The 17037-nt window shown below is 39.4% G+C and overlaps 1 protein-coding gene across 1 annotated transcript in view; it reads right to left on the bottom strand.

Annotated features, from left to right (window-relative positions):
- Positions 1–5758: 5758 nt before the first annotated feature.
- The window catches only part of SLC22A15 (solute carrier family 22 member 15), a 36903-nt gene continuing 25624 nt past the window's right edge, over positions 5759–17037 (bottom strand). The window contains exons 9-12 of the mRNA XM_068958379.1: positions 15096–15213; positions 14031–14103; positions 10338–10526; positions 5759–7262 (exon numbers count right to left, since the gene is read on the bottom strand). Of these exons, the coding sequence (XP_068814480.1) occupies positions 7176–7262; positions 10338–10526; positions 14031–14103; positions 15096–15213 (467 nt within the window). The 3' untranslated portion in view covers positions 5759–7175. The remainder of the gene's footprint in view (positions 7263–10337; positions 10527–14030; positions 14104–15095; positions 15214–17037) is intronic.

Here is a 17037-nt window from a genome sequence, read left to right on the forward strand (position 1 = left end):
CAAACAAAAATCAAGTCCCCCAATTTCCTTGTTCCCATCGCTCAACTCTTAGCTGACAAGGACTATTAATTGTTGGTTCAAATTAAACTCTGGCATGAGGAGACATAACTATCCAAGTCTACAAGATGCAGAGACTATACAAAAAAATGCTCCCATGACGATGAGGGATTGAGCAGAAAGAATGAAGTCTACCCCTTTGGCTGCTCCTCTGGTCAAGTGGAGACTTAAATTCTGTCTTCTGAAATCAGTGGGGATGCGAACATGTAACCTGTTAACATACCCTATTACAACAGTAACACAGAAAGGGAATGCAGTACCAAGTTCTGTTCACAAAAACTGTCAGCCCTGTACAGTTGCTATCACAATTGAGGTTAGTTTCTGGCCCTTCTAAAAGCAAACAGATACACACAGGAGAACTCATCTTCATAGGCATAAGCCTTTTAACTAAATTTAAAAGGCTAAGAAAATCTTTAAAAGCCACAAGTCATCTTTTTATTGAAGTCATGGATCCCAAAATAAATACAAAAAAGGAAGAAATTTTATGTAGTTTCCTAAAATCTATTAAAATACAAAATAGACACTTAAAAACAACATAAGGAGGTAGCTTTAGAGGAAAAAAAAAATCAAAGTATTACTAGATTCAGGAAAGAAAGGTTGTGCAATAAAAATGAAAAAATGTGTTTGCAATGACTACATGACTTCTACTCAAATCTGAACAACAGAAAGAAAAATTAATTTACACTTTGGGGAGTGAGAAGGATCAAATACTCAAAAATCAATCATTTAGAGGCACATCTGAAATTGCAATGACTGCAATAAATCATTTTATTAGGAATCATCAATATTTTTGCTCTATACTGTAACACAATTTTAATCAGTGTTTGCAAAACAGTTCTTTTTTCCTATAAACGAAAACTGGAAATGCCCATCTCCCAGTCAAATTTCAAGCCCTTTAAAACATTTTATTTGAACAAAGTCTCATCGATTCAAAAGGTGAGACAGATACTTTTCTCCTCATTGGACAAGGAGAGCCATTTGCACTCTTTGAAGAAACCAAACAGTTTCAATATTGGAATCAAAGTTTTTCTTGCTGCCATACTTTTTGCCTGCCTCCTGACAAACTAGGTGCAGTATGAGCAGCTCAGAGGCTTTTCTGGAAAGCAGTAACATGCATGCTAGAGACCTCCACAAACCTTTTGGAAATGAGGACAGACAACTGTGCTGCTGCATTCTTTAAGCTTGCCTTCATGGGAGGACCGTGACACCTCATGGTCCCACTTTGTTCTGCTGCATACTTGGGAACGAAGATTATATTTTTTTAAACAGCAGGCAACCAACTCCCACCACACAACCTTCTAGACTTGGCTATCTGCTGGCAAACAAGCAGCCATGGTAGTGATTACTTGCTGTGAACTTTTTAGTAGTAATAAGGAGTTGAACTCCAGATATTTCATCATTTAGCAATGCTTCAAACTCACTAAGCCTTTTATAAAAATCTGCTGGGTTCTATGAAGCAGTCCCTTCCCTGATCAGCAGTCCCTTCTTTTCAACGCTGGTGAATGAACTAAAAAATTCCAATGTGCAGTTTTATTAGCCTTCGAAAGTGAGCTTTGATATGTGCAATTCAGAAGCAAACAGGCTCTGCAGATTTCTCTACATGGCCACACAGTGCAAAATCCGCCTGTTCTACAAATCCTATACTTTGTCTGAAATCCTTCAATTAATTTCTTTGGTTCATTATACTGTCTTACCAAAAAATGAAAAATGCTTCAGGAACAAGAGCTACTAAAGTGCACGGGGCACTGAAAGGCAAGCAAACAAAGATAACACTCTCTCTGTCCCCTAAAGCTCCACGGAGATGCTTGTAAATACCAGTTTTAGCAGGTCACATGGAAGAATTCCAAGTGAACACAGCTAGAACTGGTTTTGGACCGTTGCATTCCAGCAAAAACTCTCTTTGGCACTTACATAGTCTAATCCTATGATGTTACTTTACACACAGTCCTATACTAAGCTGATTGGGGACATTTAAAAGGCCTTTTATGATACAAGCACTTCAAATAAATTAGAGTAGAAAATATGCTTCCCATTTAGGCAATATGAGAGTTTTTTTAGCATAACAAAAGCAGCCATCAGTACCAAAAATAAGATTATATAAATTTAAATAAATTCAGTAAATCAAGACTGTTAAGATGATATTTTTATACAGTTCAATTGGACTTAAAGAACTTTATCAGCTGGATAATTTGAAGGCTGCAATGGACCGCACAAGGCATTAAAAATATTTAGTATGGAATAACATATGAATTTCTTCACCCTCTCGTTTCTACAACTAGATCTATTACAGAGATTTCCTTATATAGGAATCTTTTCTCCACTAAATACATCCTGCACTAAGATACAAAATAAGACTCAAAATACACCTACACCCCTCAATCTCCTGTTTGGAGAACAGCTGAAGGTAGATATTTCTGGCATGCCAGGTCAGACTAACTTTCACCATCAAAAGATAATGCTGTTCATGGGCTTTTCAGACATATTTACTGCCAGACTGGCAACTTGCATGCACAAGTGCCTAGACGCAGCTGTGTCAAAGAGCATTACTAAAGAAGTTCAAACAAGTTGGGAAAACCTAAAGATAGCACACCATCCTTCAGTTGAAACAAAGTTATAAAATACTGACCAAATCTCTGTTACGAGATTATGCAAAAAACTCAGGAGCAAGAGCTTTAGGTCAGGCCTGTACATGAACACACTCTGGGACAAGTAAGCTGTAATCTTTAGAGGCTGTACCATAACATCAAAGGTGGCAACTAGCTACAATCTGTTCCATGTTAATTCGGTGTCTCTGAAGAGCAGCTGATGTGTTCTTCCGTCAGCACTCTGATCTAAACAGTGATTTACCTGTAGCTCTCCTTTAACAGAGCTTCTCAAGTTTGCGGTATGTGAAAGATCACTCAGGGAAACTCTGAAGTACAGCACACTTTCCCAGTCCCTAAAAGCAGATCACTATCTTCGTTTTTGAGGGAGGTGGTTTAAAAAATAAACACGCCAAATTACTTTCCTGTTCCATTATCGAACCTACCAAAGAAACAGCCAGGCAGCAAAATCCTTTTAGAAAGCTGAAGTATCACTTCACCAAAGCTTGTGTGACAAAAGCGTATCAAATACTTCTACTCTTCCTACCTTTTTCTGATGTGAAGCCGCAAAATTAAGCGATGCCTAGTTATACAGCACTCTCCATCAGAGGGCTTAGAAATTTTAATGATTTCAATCATAAGCCATTTAGTAAAAAAGCTGAGTCCAGAAGAGAACTGAAAGGTACCACATCTATTTTATCTTGATCAAGGCAAAGTTTCATCATTAAAGCAGCAGTGCTAACAAACCTGGCATTAAAGAGTGAATGATGAAACCTGTGCCCCTAACAGGACATCCTGGAACCAATGCTAGCTCTGAAAGGAGGAGTTTCAAGACAACACAAGCAGCATGAAGGGTATTTCTTCCTACGAGCTAGTATCTTCTGTTTTCACTTACCCTCGCTCTGAAGCACTTTGAATCCACTATTCTTTTCACTCCGTTCGGCTAATTCTCCTCCACGCTGTCTCATGTGACTTGTCACTACCCATCACTCCTACCAGTATTCACATACCACTTGTGGGCTCCCCAGGTAACAGAACCAAACATGTCCCACCAGAGACTGCGGTAAGAGCCAACTAATCAGGACTGTGCAGAAGTTTCATCTCTAGCACAATCCCACTAAGTGAGTTGCTGCAAAACCAAAGGAATCCAGGGAAGCAGTTAATGCTTTGGAGGTATCCTAGTGCCTGCACAACACTAGGAGCAGTGAACAGCACAGGTTGCTTAGTACACAAAGCTACCCTAGGAACAAGCACGGGATACCGCTGTCACGCTTCACTCAACTATAGCAAGGATATTGGCTTGCTCAGAGTCTTAGCATTATCCTATGCCATAGATAGTGATATATCTAGTGCTGCACCAGCCTCAGCTCTCCAGCAGCTCCCCAGAGCAGATTTACTGCCCAAACACTGTGAGAATTATTAATCGGGCCTACACAGGCTGCTTACATATAACTTGAAAGTCATGAGTTCTCTGACCTTCTGAGTCAGACTTTCAAGTAACATGGTTGTGCGACCCACAGCAGCAGGCACTGTCCAACTGAAGAACTTCTACTTAACAATAATGCTCCATCTAGATACCAAATACGCTCACCACATGTGCTACAAAACACTTTGCAGCATATCTCCCCAGGGAGCGCTACATATGGTGCGAGTACCTCATATTGTAAAGCCTCACACTCCCCGCATAAGGAAAAGGTGAGCCTATAGGTTTCTGTATCAGTAGGCCAGCTTTAACAGAAACGCCTGAAAAGAAGATAAATACAGACAAGGGATTTGGACTTCAGAGCACAATGGCAAGTTACAGGGCAAGTAATTTTAGGAACCCTAACACTATGTTGCCGAGCTCTTCCAGGAGGGATTCTCTCCTATAAAATAGCTGAATTAACTAACCAGGAAAAGTAACAATAAAGAGTCCCTACGGCTGATGCAAAAAAGCAGCAGCTGCCTTCTAAAATTGCATAGGTGAAGACATGGGACAGATAAAGCTTTAATAAATAAAATAAAACAAAACCTTAAATAAAGGTTTAAAAAAAAAAAAGTGCAGTAACTGTCATGGAAAAAAATTGCAGATGTTTTCTTCACGCGTGCTTTTGCAATTTTACATATATAATTTATAAGATAAAGATGCATGAGTGGAGAGAGGAGTTTCACTATAAATTGAGGACTGTCACAAAATCTAACTCAGGTCCTGCAAAATGATCTGACCTGAACTGTTACATCCTACTGTTGTAATGAAAACTACATTGAAGTATCCCTTGGCACGACCAGTGCTGCCAGTATCAGTGAATGACAATAAAACTGTGGAGCTAGGAAGGCTCACTCTAGCTACCGCCCAAAGCGGGACAGAGGCAGTAACGCTCTAAGAAACTCGAGGTTATGGCAGCATGCTAATACTTCTAGGCTTACCATTGCTTCCTTCTAAGCAAGCTGGTTTCATATATTTAGAAACCATCAACTACAAAAAGAAAATTAAAAGTTACTTTTCTGGCTGTCCATAATGTGAAATGTGAAATAAAAACAAACAAATAACAAAAAACCCAAACAACCTTCTCCCCCCCCAAAAAAAATAGAAAAAAAAAATCTTTCAAACGGAATCAAACTTTCCAAGTATTGCCAGGTACTTCTTATTTCTTAGCTGTAGCAATTTTCTTACATACAAGAGGGCCAAATAAGGCAGAAAGAACATCCAGCAGGGTTTAAGAGTGTCCTATCACCTCCATGAGAGCTATACAAACAGAAAAAAACAAGGTGAAGACTACAGGCTGGAATTCTAATGACTCCTATAACGGTAATGTAACAGAAGTCACCATCACTGGAACTAATACATTGTCTACAGGGACTGAAGTTCCCTACTTCACTCACATCCAATGCCTGCATCAAGTTCAGTCAAGCAGGAGTACTGTACGCTAGAATGTAAAGTCTCTAGGCTACTCTCTGCACTAACCAGGGTAGGTGTACTTTGCTCTATGTTACAGGTTCCAAGTGAACAAAGTTCAGGCAGCTTGCTGTAAACTTCAAATATTGTTTACTCTCATTGCCTTTCAGAGTAAATGAGCTTCCCCATTTAACTGGAATAAATTCAGCAGATGTGGCTTCTTTCTGGGTGTTTTTTTTTTTTTAAATTCAGTTTTAAGCTAACATCCACAAAATGGCTAGCAACTCTGACAATGTACTTGCAAACACTTTGTACCATTTTACTGGGAACTCCAAGTATAACAAACTACAAGCACTTTATGGAAACCAACCCTAATAAATAGCATAGGTTAAAGGATGAAGACAACTGTAACCAAGAAAACTTAATCCTTATAAGAAGGCCTCATCTTTGTAGTTAGCAACCTTTCATATGTTCATGTTACATATTGCAAGATTCCACATCCCTCTAATTAAGTATTTATAAGAAGTTCAGTGTGAACAGGAGAATGAAGTTCTCTTCCTCAGCAAGCTCAAGTAACTAAGTAAATACTGGCTCAAACAGTTTTCTAAGAACTCTATCTACACGCAACAATTTAAAATAAATAGTAGCAACGTTCCTGGCAATCACCCTCAAAACATAGCAGCAACCTACAGTTCTTCCTACCACTTCAGAGTCAAGTTTCTTCCGGAAATAAAGACACAGATGGTCCACAGAAACATGAGGTATATACTCTAACACACACCTCATTATATAGGACATGATAAATACCTCACTTGTGTTCAACTTATGAAATTATTTCCTCCAAGAGATTTATTATACCGCAAAAACAGAGAAGCTGCTGTGCTTCAACATTCACGACAAAGCAAGGGCAAGGTTAAAGTAGGCAAAGCTATGCAACAGGAATTCGAGATGTGGGAACACATAGCAAACCCGCACATAAGACAACCAAAAAGGAAATGCTTGGAATGCTGCAAATGTTATGGTTGGTCTTTCCAGTAGCCCCTCCTCCCAGCATTACTAAGTCTGTGCACAGCTCACGACTAACCAGCTGCACCCTGTAACTCTAGACACATGTTCAAGTGCAAAAGGAGATACCATATGTTCACAGTTTGCCCCTCCCCTGCCCAACATGCTGAAGACATTTTAACATACAGTTTCAGGAATTTGTTCCCACTAGAGTAGTGCACAGCACATTCTGTGACCAATTTCATTCTATTGAAAAAAAATGAATGTTTTCAAGTTTATCGTTTTATGCTGACTCAAAATAAACCACCTTGAAAAGAAGATGCAAGCATGTGCACTGATGACCTGTCCAAATGGCGGATAATTTCCTAAGTTTCAGAAATACATTATCCCTCCCTTGCTATCTCACCTGGCTTCAAACGTAGTCTGTGTATTGTCATTCTGAACTACAAGAATTTGAACGGCTGGCACATATGAAGACTACCAGTGATGTAATGAACCTGAACAGTACTCAAAGCCCTTTGCTAGTGCAGGAAAGACACAGGCACTTGTCCAATTATGTCCCCTGACAGGTGGTCCCCAGTTCTCTCTTGTCTTACAGGTGCACTGACTGGACAAGTAAGAAAAGGCATAAAGTAGATCAGCATTTCTTCTTTTCATTATTTCATCATATGGGTTTCTTCATCAGCATCGTAAAACTCCTCATCTTCACTTCCACTGCTGGCAAAACTATCTTTGTCTCCAGACTAAGAAGGAAAATGAAGTCATTGGTTAACAGAGAAGTCAACAAATGAATCTCAAGACAATATGCAAGCATGAAACATTATACTTCTGCTGGAATGCTGAAAAAAGAAAACAGAAAGATAGGCCAAATCACTTTAGCAAAACTTTATAAAAAGAAGACACTTTTATGTGAATCTCAAAATTTTGTGTCTCCCTTGCTTCTTCAAAATCTCTTGAAAACAGACTGGCTTCTACTGGATGGACTCTCTCTCTGCTCCCTTCATCAGTACACGAGGGAAAACACATGCAGGAGAGAAACTGGCTAGAATGGTTTTGAAGCAGCAGCTTACTCAGATTTCTGACTTTTACCAATGTAACTCTGAGGTCCCTATTCCCTGGTATCCTGCTGGAAATTGATGCTCGGAACACACAGGTTACTTGATTAGGTGAAAGCTTTTCCATCCAAAATTGTTTCTCCATGTTTAGCATGGACATTTTCCACTGCAAGGTTTATTTAAAAAGATCCCCCTGCAATACTAGCTAAAGGTGTTATAGAAAGGGAAGAAACATTACCAGTTTGTATGTTCAGACAGCAGCTCTCTAATATAGGCATATTTAACCTCAGCCAGAGTCCTTTTGACAATATAATTTATACCGTATACATAATCAAAATCCAGCTATTGCAGCTAAATGATTTCTTGTGGCCAATGTAGCATCTTTCCATTGACTAATATGAACTGCACCTAGTTTTAGGATTTTTTTTCCAGTATGCTTGCATCCACCTTAAGACTTCTGCCTGCCTAGTTATACTGGGGGGGGGGGGGGGCGGGGGCGGGGGGCACACGGGAGGAAATCATATTCCTGACTTACAGAACTATGCAAGCAAAATCTGTAGCTTTAGATCTGTCTTCAGAGGAGTTTTGCTACAGCAATGTGTGTTAACTGCAAAGAAATTTCAAACAGTTTGAGGCCTAAGAACTGTCAGAAGATATAAAGGGAATCATGTTATGCTTTTTTTCTGGATTTCTAAAATTATTTGAGGCAAGTCAGGCTATCACTGGATGCTGTCCAATTTGAACATCACACTCTCATGTTAACAGGGACAAAACCCCCTATTCTGGGCAGCCAGAATGCATGTTATCCTGAAGGTGGTACAAAAGGACAATGGATTCCACAGGGGGAATTCAGGGTATGCCAAATAAATTCTACAACTTTCGTATGCCAGCTCCACAAGACCTCTCCACGGCCTTGTCAAATAGGGTTAATGTTTAACAGCTTTCCATTTTCTCAATGCTTTCTCTTTTGGTAGATTTAAAATAAATCCCTATGTGTCACAGACATTCCAGATGATGCAATTTCATTGAAGTTACAGTATAACTCCAGGCCCAAAACTGGCTCTTTTTGCTTCATTCGGATTCAATCATTTGAATACACCTAGGGAAAAAAGCTCCTGAAGAGCATCCTCAATTTTTTGTTTCTTTTGGGGATCTTGTTGAGGCTGGGATTTTTAAAAAGCCTGCAGAAATTAGAGCAGGGAAGATTTAAACCTGAGAAGACTGCTTGACATAAGTAAACTGAGTTGTGTGAATACTGATAGGCAGACAATACTGGTCACCCCAAAGGGCTGTACTGACCTTATTTGGTTAGAAAGAAAAAAAAAAAAGTGATTTTTTTCCCCCTCTCAGTTAAAACATCTGTGCTGTTTGCTAGAATTGTTTCTGGTCAGTAAGCCATCTGCAAGGTTAAGTTGCAATAATGAAGTAATCATGGAAATAACAGCTGGTATAAACTTGATGTAAGTGTATATGATGGATTTCTGTAGCCAGCAAGAACGCGGTGCCATAACACATTATGCAGTATGGTTAAAAGTGCTTATAAAATGTGCGTGTAAAGTAGATAAAGTACAAAATCAATGGTTACAGGGCTGCCTCTTTCAGGCTTTCCTAACAGGAGCTTTTGTCACTAAACTGTGCTGCCCTGTCAAGAATTATTACAGCTAAACTTGGTAAACAAGGCAACATGTTGAAGCCTTTGAAAGGAAACAACTGCTCTGATTCTAGAAATAAATTTTACTCTGCTTCTGATTTCTGTGAAAATACATCTATGACTGCTTGCGAATCTCAGACTTCTTCACCAGAAACAAAAGTGAGAGGTATTACAGGGATCCTCCCTCATCTCAGTCTAATGGGACCGGCAACATTTGATTTGGTAAGACTTGCCCTTCAAGTGTTCTGACCACTTATTCAATCTTTATCAATCCTTTGATACTTCGAATTTAGGAACCAGGATTTAACATCGAGTCCTTACTGAAATTTAAACACTCACTTCCAATTCTATAGCTACTTTCTTCTAATCCTACTTTATTCACAAAACAGCAATAATGAAAAAACGCCACAGACCTGGAAGAACGTACACGCCTCAAGAGGTGTCCAGGAGTTTGACAAAATGAGGAATAAAGTCATGTGAGAATCCAACACTCAAGCACACCTTACTGAAAAACATCCTGTTTCCATATTTCTTTACGCTTATGTCTGGGGGTTTTTATAGTTGCAGCATTTTCAACTAATCTTATTTCCCAGATTCAGTAATGGGACAGATCTCAGAGGTTAATCTAGCTATAACCTATTTAAAGACTCTCCAGGATAGACCTAACAACTGCTATTGCAGAACCACCAGGGCAGATCAGTAGAAATACAGCATGCTGCCTTTAATAACAGTCCTTCACAAAGAGGCTTCTGTCTTTTTTTAACATCTAAGACTTCTCAGAAACTTCAGTGGTCAGCTTTGCATGAAGCATGCTGCAGCAATCCAGCCTAGAGATGAAAGATGCACTCATATCACTGAGTCCTTTTTTCAAAGGAGAAAGGATTGTAAGCTTTTGGTCTTGAAGGGATGAATTGACCCAGCTATGTTTCAGCCTGCATTTCCAGAAAACATTTCAGATGTGAGGGTAAGATTACTAAGCAATCTTCTGTATCTCCTTGGGGCCAATCATCCACAGGCCAAAAATCACTGTCCTAATCTAGTTAGAGCGGCATATACATGCTGACAGCTGAAATAAACACGTTGGAGAAGTACAAGGAAGAAAATGAATTTACCTGTGAGCCATCCAGTGCTTGCAATGACATGGCTTCATCACCCAGTCTCCAGTACGAGCATACCTGCAGGTCTGAAATTGTTTCTAGCAAAGGGCTGTTTAATGTCTCTGGCAGCAATAAACTTAAAAGCCCAGACAAAAGACCAGTCACTCCAAACACGATGTATGGAAGAGACCACTGTACAGATTTCTGGAAACAAGAGCAGAGATAGTTAAATAGAGGTTGGTTCCTTGCAGTTCATAGCGCCGACTCAAGCACCTAACCTCTATAACCATCAGGCAACTGTGATGAAAAAAATATTTCAGGAGCTTCATAAATTAGTGTTATAAATTCTTACATTCTTGAAACCTGTGTGTTCATTTTTATCATACAGCTTACTACTTATTTTACTGTTTCTTACCAATCTTATCTGTTTTATCGTATTGGTACTTTAGAGCCACATAGATTTTGAGATGGATTTTAAAAGAAATGCCTGCTAAATTTATACTCTCGATTCTTGTTTAAAAAAAATGTATGTTTTTGTCAGCAAATACAACATCACTTTGCCTGTAAAGAAGGGAGCGAGAATACAGAATCATAGCCATGCTGGTTGGAAGGGATCTCTGGAGGTCAGCTAGGCCAACCTCCTGCTCCGAGCAGGCCCACAGACAACACTAGACCAGGTCAACTATAGCTTGTGTAGGCAAATACTGAAAAATCTCCGAGGATGGAGATGCCTGCTCTCCAAGTGAACTGCTCCAGGGCTGCACTAAGCCTCTGGTGAGGGGATTCCGAATTTCCAATCTGTAACCCTCAAGCCACCACTTGTGGCCATTAATCCTTATAGAACCGTTTGCTGCTGCCGAAAAGGACAGCAATCCAATTGTCTTGGATCAAATGAACGCAGCTTGCTCAAGCTCTCCTCTTTAAGTCCTGTGCTCTAGGTCCACAACCATCTTGGTTGCCCCTCCACTGGACCCTCCCCAGTCTTTCCGCATCCCTGTACAACTGGGAAGGAACTTCATCTGCGGGCCATGTACCTCCTGACGTAGCTCAGTGTGAAGTTTGCTTATTTGTAATGGGAGGACATTGCTGGCTCACATTTGGCTTGACATCCATCATAGCCCCCCCCAGGTTCTTTTCAGCCTGGCCGCTACTCAGCCAGTTGGTTGCCAGTCTGTATTGACTATGGGATTATTCCACACCAGAAGCAGAATTCTGTACTTCTGCTTGTTCACCTTCATGGGGTTTCTGTTGGCCCAGAAGGTCCCTCATTACTGAAGCTCTACTATCAAGAGGTGTCAATCACTCTCCCTTATTTTCTAACATCTGCAGACATGCAGAGCATGCATTCGGTCTCATTATCCACTTGTTACCAGCCACCAATGAAACACCGAGACTTTATTACTACCCTTTTGAGCCTGGTGATGCATACAATGTTCAGATCCACCTACTACTCCTTTCATCCAGCCCACACTTCATCAGCTTCCAAACAAGAATGTTGTGCGACACAGCATCTAAAGCCTTACAAAAGGCTTCCCCACTCTCTGCTTTCTCTTCATCCACATTGCTTTCTGTGATGAAATGTCTGGCTATCAAGGTGGTTGAGCATGAACTGTCCTTGGTAAATTCATGCTGGCTGTTCCCAATTACCTTCTCAGCTTTCACATGCTTGGAAATGAACTCTGAGAGGTCATCTCCTACGATCTTTCCACGGACAGAGTTTGAGCTGATCAGCCTGTAACTCCCTGGATCCGCCTTCTGACCCTTCTTAAGGTACCTATAGCATTAGCTTTTTCTCCAGTTATCAGAGACCATCTTCAACAACAATGATTTTTCACTGATTATAGACAGTAGCCTCACAGTCACAGCCAGCTCTTTTACTATCTGTTGGGAAATCCTATGCAGTTCCATGGACTGGAATACTTTCACCTTCTGTAAGTAGTCCTTAACCTGTTGATCCTCCACTGTTAGCTGGTCTTCTCCTTACTGAACTGTGCTAGTATGCATGGAGGTTTGGGGTCAGGTTCTGCCTGTGAAGACTGAAGCAAAAATGTTGAATATTTCAGCTTATGTCATCTTATCCAGCAATAGCTCGTCTACCACATTCAACATTGAACTCAACATTTTCTCTAGGTTTCCTTCGGCTGCTAGTGTACTTGGAATCCCTATTTATTAACATTTATGCTCCTTGCTAGTTTTAGCTTCAACCGAGCTTTGGCCTTCCTATCATCCCTGAGAACTGTTATACCCTTCCTTTGATGCCTGTCCTTGTTTTCATGTCCTGTTACAAGCAAAAGTACAACCGGAAAAGGTGCATGCAAAAATATAAATAAACTACAATATAGGCCCAAAACTTGTATTTTTACTTTCAGACAACAGTAAAGTAGGCTCATTTCAGAAATCCAAGCGTTTAACTGTTTCTTTGTTCAAAAAAACCTCAAAACAAAAAACTTATTTTGTATAACAAAAAGCAATTCTGAATAAAGAAAACAATAATGGGCAGTGATCAAATATAAACGTAACATTTAATCTCTTACATCAGAGATTAACTTTTTCCATTTCCACCTTTTTTGTAAGGTCCTCAGACAAAAGTAACTGAAAATACATTGAAATTGTTGAAGAAAATCTAAAACACAGAAATATCTATTTTTTTCCTCAAATAGTTTTTTTTTTTTTTTTAAACTAGAGTTATTTCATTTTCATGGGACCCCCTTAAACATGATGCTCCAAGGTTAATGATTCGGGTCTCCTGCAGTGCCAAATCCCCACTAGATACAATGCGATGTACTCCGGACTGCTGCATAAAAGCAGCCTATTAAGTCTCCCAGACAGATCTGTACCAGCCTTGACTTTGCCTGGAGTAGCCTGGGAAGTGCTCTCACCTAACCCATCTTTCAGTCTACAGATCAAAAAGCCCAATATGCTTGCCCGCTCTCTTGCTGGACCTCTGCCTGCAGTAATAAAATGGAAGATAGTACAGAAGAAAGTTATTCCAGATAAAATCTCTGTCGTGTTCAAGGAATTCTCACCTGGTTTGCATAAGCAGTTTGAAACGGGCCCTTTATTTTACCTGCATACACATATCCCTATAAAAGGGAAATAATTTTACAGTTTTGCTTCATCTTCATGTTTGATTCTTTGCCTTGAAAGGCTGCTGTGAAGTTTGTGCTCAGTAGCCTTGCGAGTATCTCAGGTCTCCAAAGTAATATCTTCATTCATTCATTCATTCAAAGATATAATGCTGTGCTGATAATGATAATCCACAGGCAGTCAATGCAGTATAGTGACAGTAAAACTAGTAGAAGCTGATCCTTTCTTCTCAGAAAGATCAGTTAATGAACTTTTGTGCTCTATCATCTGATGCAGCAAGTTTTTTAACTGCTTAAGCGTTTTATTTTGCTGCTGCTCACTTAGGGTTTAAATTTGGAATCACCATCTTGGTATCTTGAAATGACAATACCTTCGAAGTACCAAGGCTAAGTCCCAAAATTCTTATAGGGCTAAAACATCTTCTGAACTAAATGATGGGAATTTTCTTTAATTACACAGATTACACCTCAATGCCTTTGGCCTACCACAATACTGTCAAGTCATAGATCTTAGATTAAATACATAGCTTATCCAAATACCCCCATCTCTGCAAGTCTCTGATACATCAGAGCCACAGAAAAAAAAAATATATAAATAAAGCAGTGAAAAGTTCAGACAAACCAATGAAGGGACGAAAGGAGCAATGATTCCACCAACACGGGAAAACATGGAGCAGGCACCCATTCCAACGTTCCTAAGAAGAAAATGACAACCATTAATCAATGGCATTTGCGTAGGAGGAATTAGGACTGAAAAAAGAAAAAAAAAGTTCTATCAACAAGAAAAACATCAGTCATGACTCTGACCACTTTAACTGGCAAAGGAAAGAAACGAAACGAAACGCAACTGAAAGCATCCCAAGACAGGAATAATGCCTATGCTCTGTGCTTAAATAGAAGCACAAGTCCCAGGCACATCCAGACTTCTAGCATATGTACACACATAAAGAGACAAACAACACGATTCCAATCAAAGCCTCTCATCCTTTCCTGAAAGGAAAGATCAATTCCCTTACCCCCCATATTTATCAGTAGATATGCTCACCCATGAAACACACAATAATACACCTTCATTGGTGGTCATCGGTGGTCATACCTGGGAAAAATATCTAGGAAAAATTGCACCAGTATAACAAATGCTTTTGTCTACTCTGTCACTGCAAGCATATGCAGTGCAGTAGTTCTGCCTCTACCAAATGAATCCTTACTCCCTTGCTCACATGCACCTATGAAGAATCAAGTTATTTTTACAAAGCTTATTGACTGGTCATCTTCAATGTTGCTGGTTAAATGAGCATGAATGTTTAAGAGGGTTGTATGGCTTATAAAGCATTGAGAAAGTTAGAGATGTTACTCATGAAAAAGTAATATCAACACCACTGTTGTTATCCTCATTAGTGGGGAGAGGGCTGTGAGCATACCAGCCACACCAAGGGATTATTTTACTGTTTTATATAGAATATAATTATTCTGATAAGCACAATGCAAATTTTAGGGAGGTATAAGAAGTGAGAAGATAATCATTATATTTACTAAGCTGCTTTGGTTATCTGTAGAACCTTACATAAGTGAAAGTCTCAAATGAGAAGTTGTAGTTAATAGGAAAAAACAAACAAACAAAGACAGACAAGTAAAAGGTGATCACATAGAGGAACCAGAAACATGAAAAGACCTTAACTTGCATTACCTGATCACTGTGGGATAAAGTTCCGACGTGTAGATGTAAACAATGTTAAATGCAGCACTGATTGTCAGTTTCCCCAGCAAAGAGAGAGAGCGACTATTCACTGCGAACACTCCTGTGCCTGATAGAGAAAATGTGACCCTTGTAAGGATCATACAGAAATATGTCTCAGTATGCACGTCAATCACACAACAATATAGAGTGAAAAAGAATCTACTGAAGAGTTTGCTATGACAGCCAAGCATTTTTCTATTACAAATAGTATTTGTCAGAGATGATCTGTATCTTTAGGAGAACTCTCAGAACTCAAGAAAATCCAAAGAGGCTTCTTTGCCTTAGACAGCAACATCAGAAGTTGCCCAGCAGAGTTTATATTCTATGTCTAGGGATGTATTTTCTTTATGCATGCAATCAGATTTGTATAAAGAAAATTCTCCATAAAGCACACTGTGAAATGTAAGTGAAGAAGTACCTTTCAAATTCATGGCAGACGTGTGTGTCACTAGCCCAAAACTGTCTGCATTTCATTAAATATGATCCAATAGAAAAGGTCTGGATTAAATGATTGTACAGACCCAAAGATTACAGTACTGAACTAGTGTACAAGACAAAAAAAAAAAAAAACACCAAGAAATTTACTTTTGCTTTCCTTCTTCTCAGTGTGACAATTGGTGACATTTAATTTTTACATGTTAAAATCCTGCATAAGACTCTACTATAATAGCAATTTTAGAAATGTAAGATACAAAAAAATTCTATAAACTTACCAAAAGCTGAAACTAAAACCCAACATTTTGAGATTACTGCTAGAAAAATACTAAACTAGCTGTGCTGGCAAACTGAAGAAAAAACAAATGGTTATATTTTACAAAAGCAACCAAGTTTCTTCGTGATCAAAGCCTTGTTCAGTGTCACTTCCACACTTCGATAATGTGCTTTCTAATTTTACTACTTAGGAAGAAAAACAAAAGATAGGAAGATGCCATACAGAACCATACCAAATATTCCATCCAGCTCAGAGTTTTGTCAGGATGGCCAACGCTCGCTAGCTTACGCTAAATAAATCAGAAGACATGCTTCCTGCCTACCAAGGAAGATTACAGAATAATCTGTTACTGCTTAGCAGAGAGACAGGCGCTTGCTTCCAGCCTGTTAGCTGCTTTGTTTCTTAAGGCACTTCGCTACAGGCCAACTTTGGCAGTTCTACACACAGCTGGTTTCTTAGGGTCAGGCAGTTAGTTCTATCCTCTGAAGATCCCTTTCTTTCTATGTGTTGTAAAGAGAGCTTGGATTGAGATGCTAAACTACTCAATGACTGGCGCTAGGTCTAACAGGAAAATCTCTGAGCGTCTGGGCTCTAGCATCCGGAAGGCTTTAGGAAATTTGAGTTGCATCCATGTAAAAAAGTTTTGCCTATCACTCTAGATGGTAATGAATGTTACTTACGCATATTCTCATTACCCACATAAATGTTCAATCTTTTTGAATCATGCTGCTTTCAAAAGATGTTTAAAGCATCTTCATTCCTTTGACAGGTGTTACACATGTTCAAATATTACAAACTGTGATTAATTTATGTGCTTTGCTTTCAAAAGAAAAGTGTTCACTGTACATATAAAATATGTACAGTGTTTCTATAATTTTAAACATCTGAAAAACAAGAAATGAACATTAACGTGTCCTGGGGGGGGGGGGGGGGGAATTTCTTAAAGACCCCTTGGTTCAGAAGATTCCCAAAACGCTCTCTGAACTAACTGATGTAGCCACATTACTAAAAACATAATCATACACTTGAACCTTAGAGAGCAGTGAGAAAAACAGGGAAACCTGCCCAAAGATTCAGCTCTTTGGATCTTTTGACATTGGACTTTCACCTAGAGATATACATGCAATTGCATGGGTGCTGTTGACACTGATCATTTGGCTAAAGAGACATATCCCAAGC

The sequence above is a fragment of the Struthio camelus genome, chromosome 1, assembly GCF_040807025.1.
Source record: "Struthio camelus isolate bStrCam1 chromosome 1, bStrCam1.hap1, whole genome shotgun sequence".
Classification (NCBI taxonomy): Eukaryota; Metazoa; Chordata; class Aves; order Struthioniformes; family Struthionidae; genus Struthio; species Struthio camelus.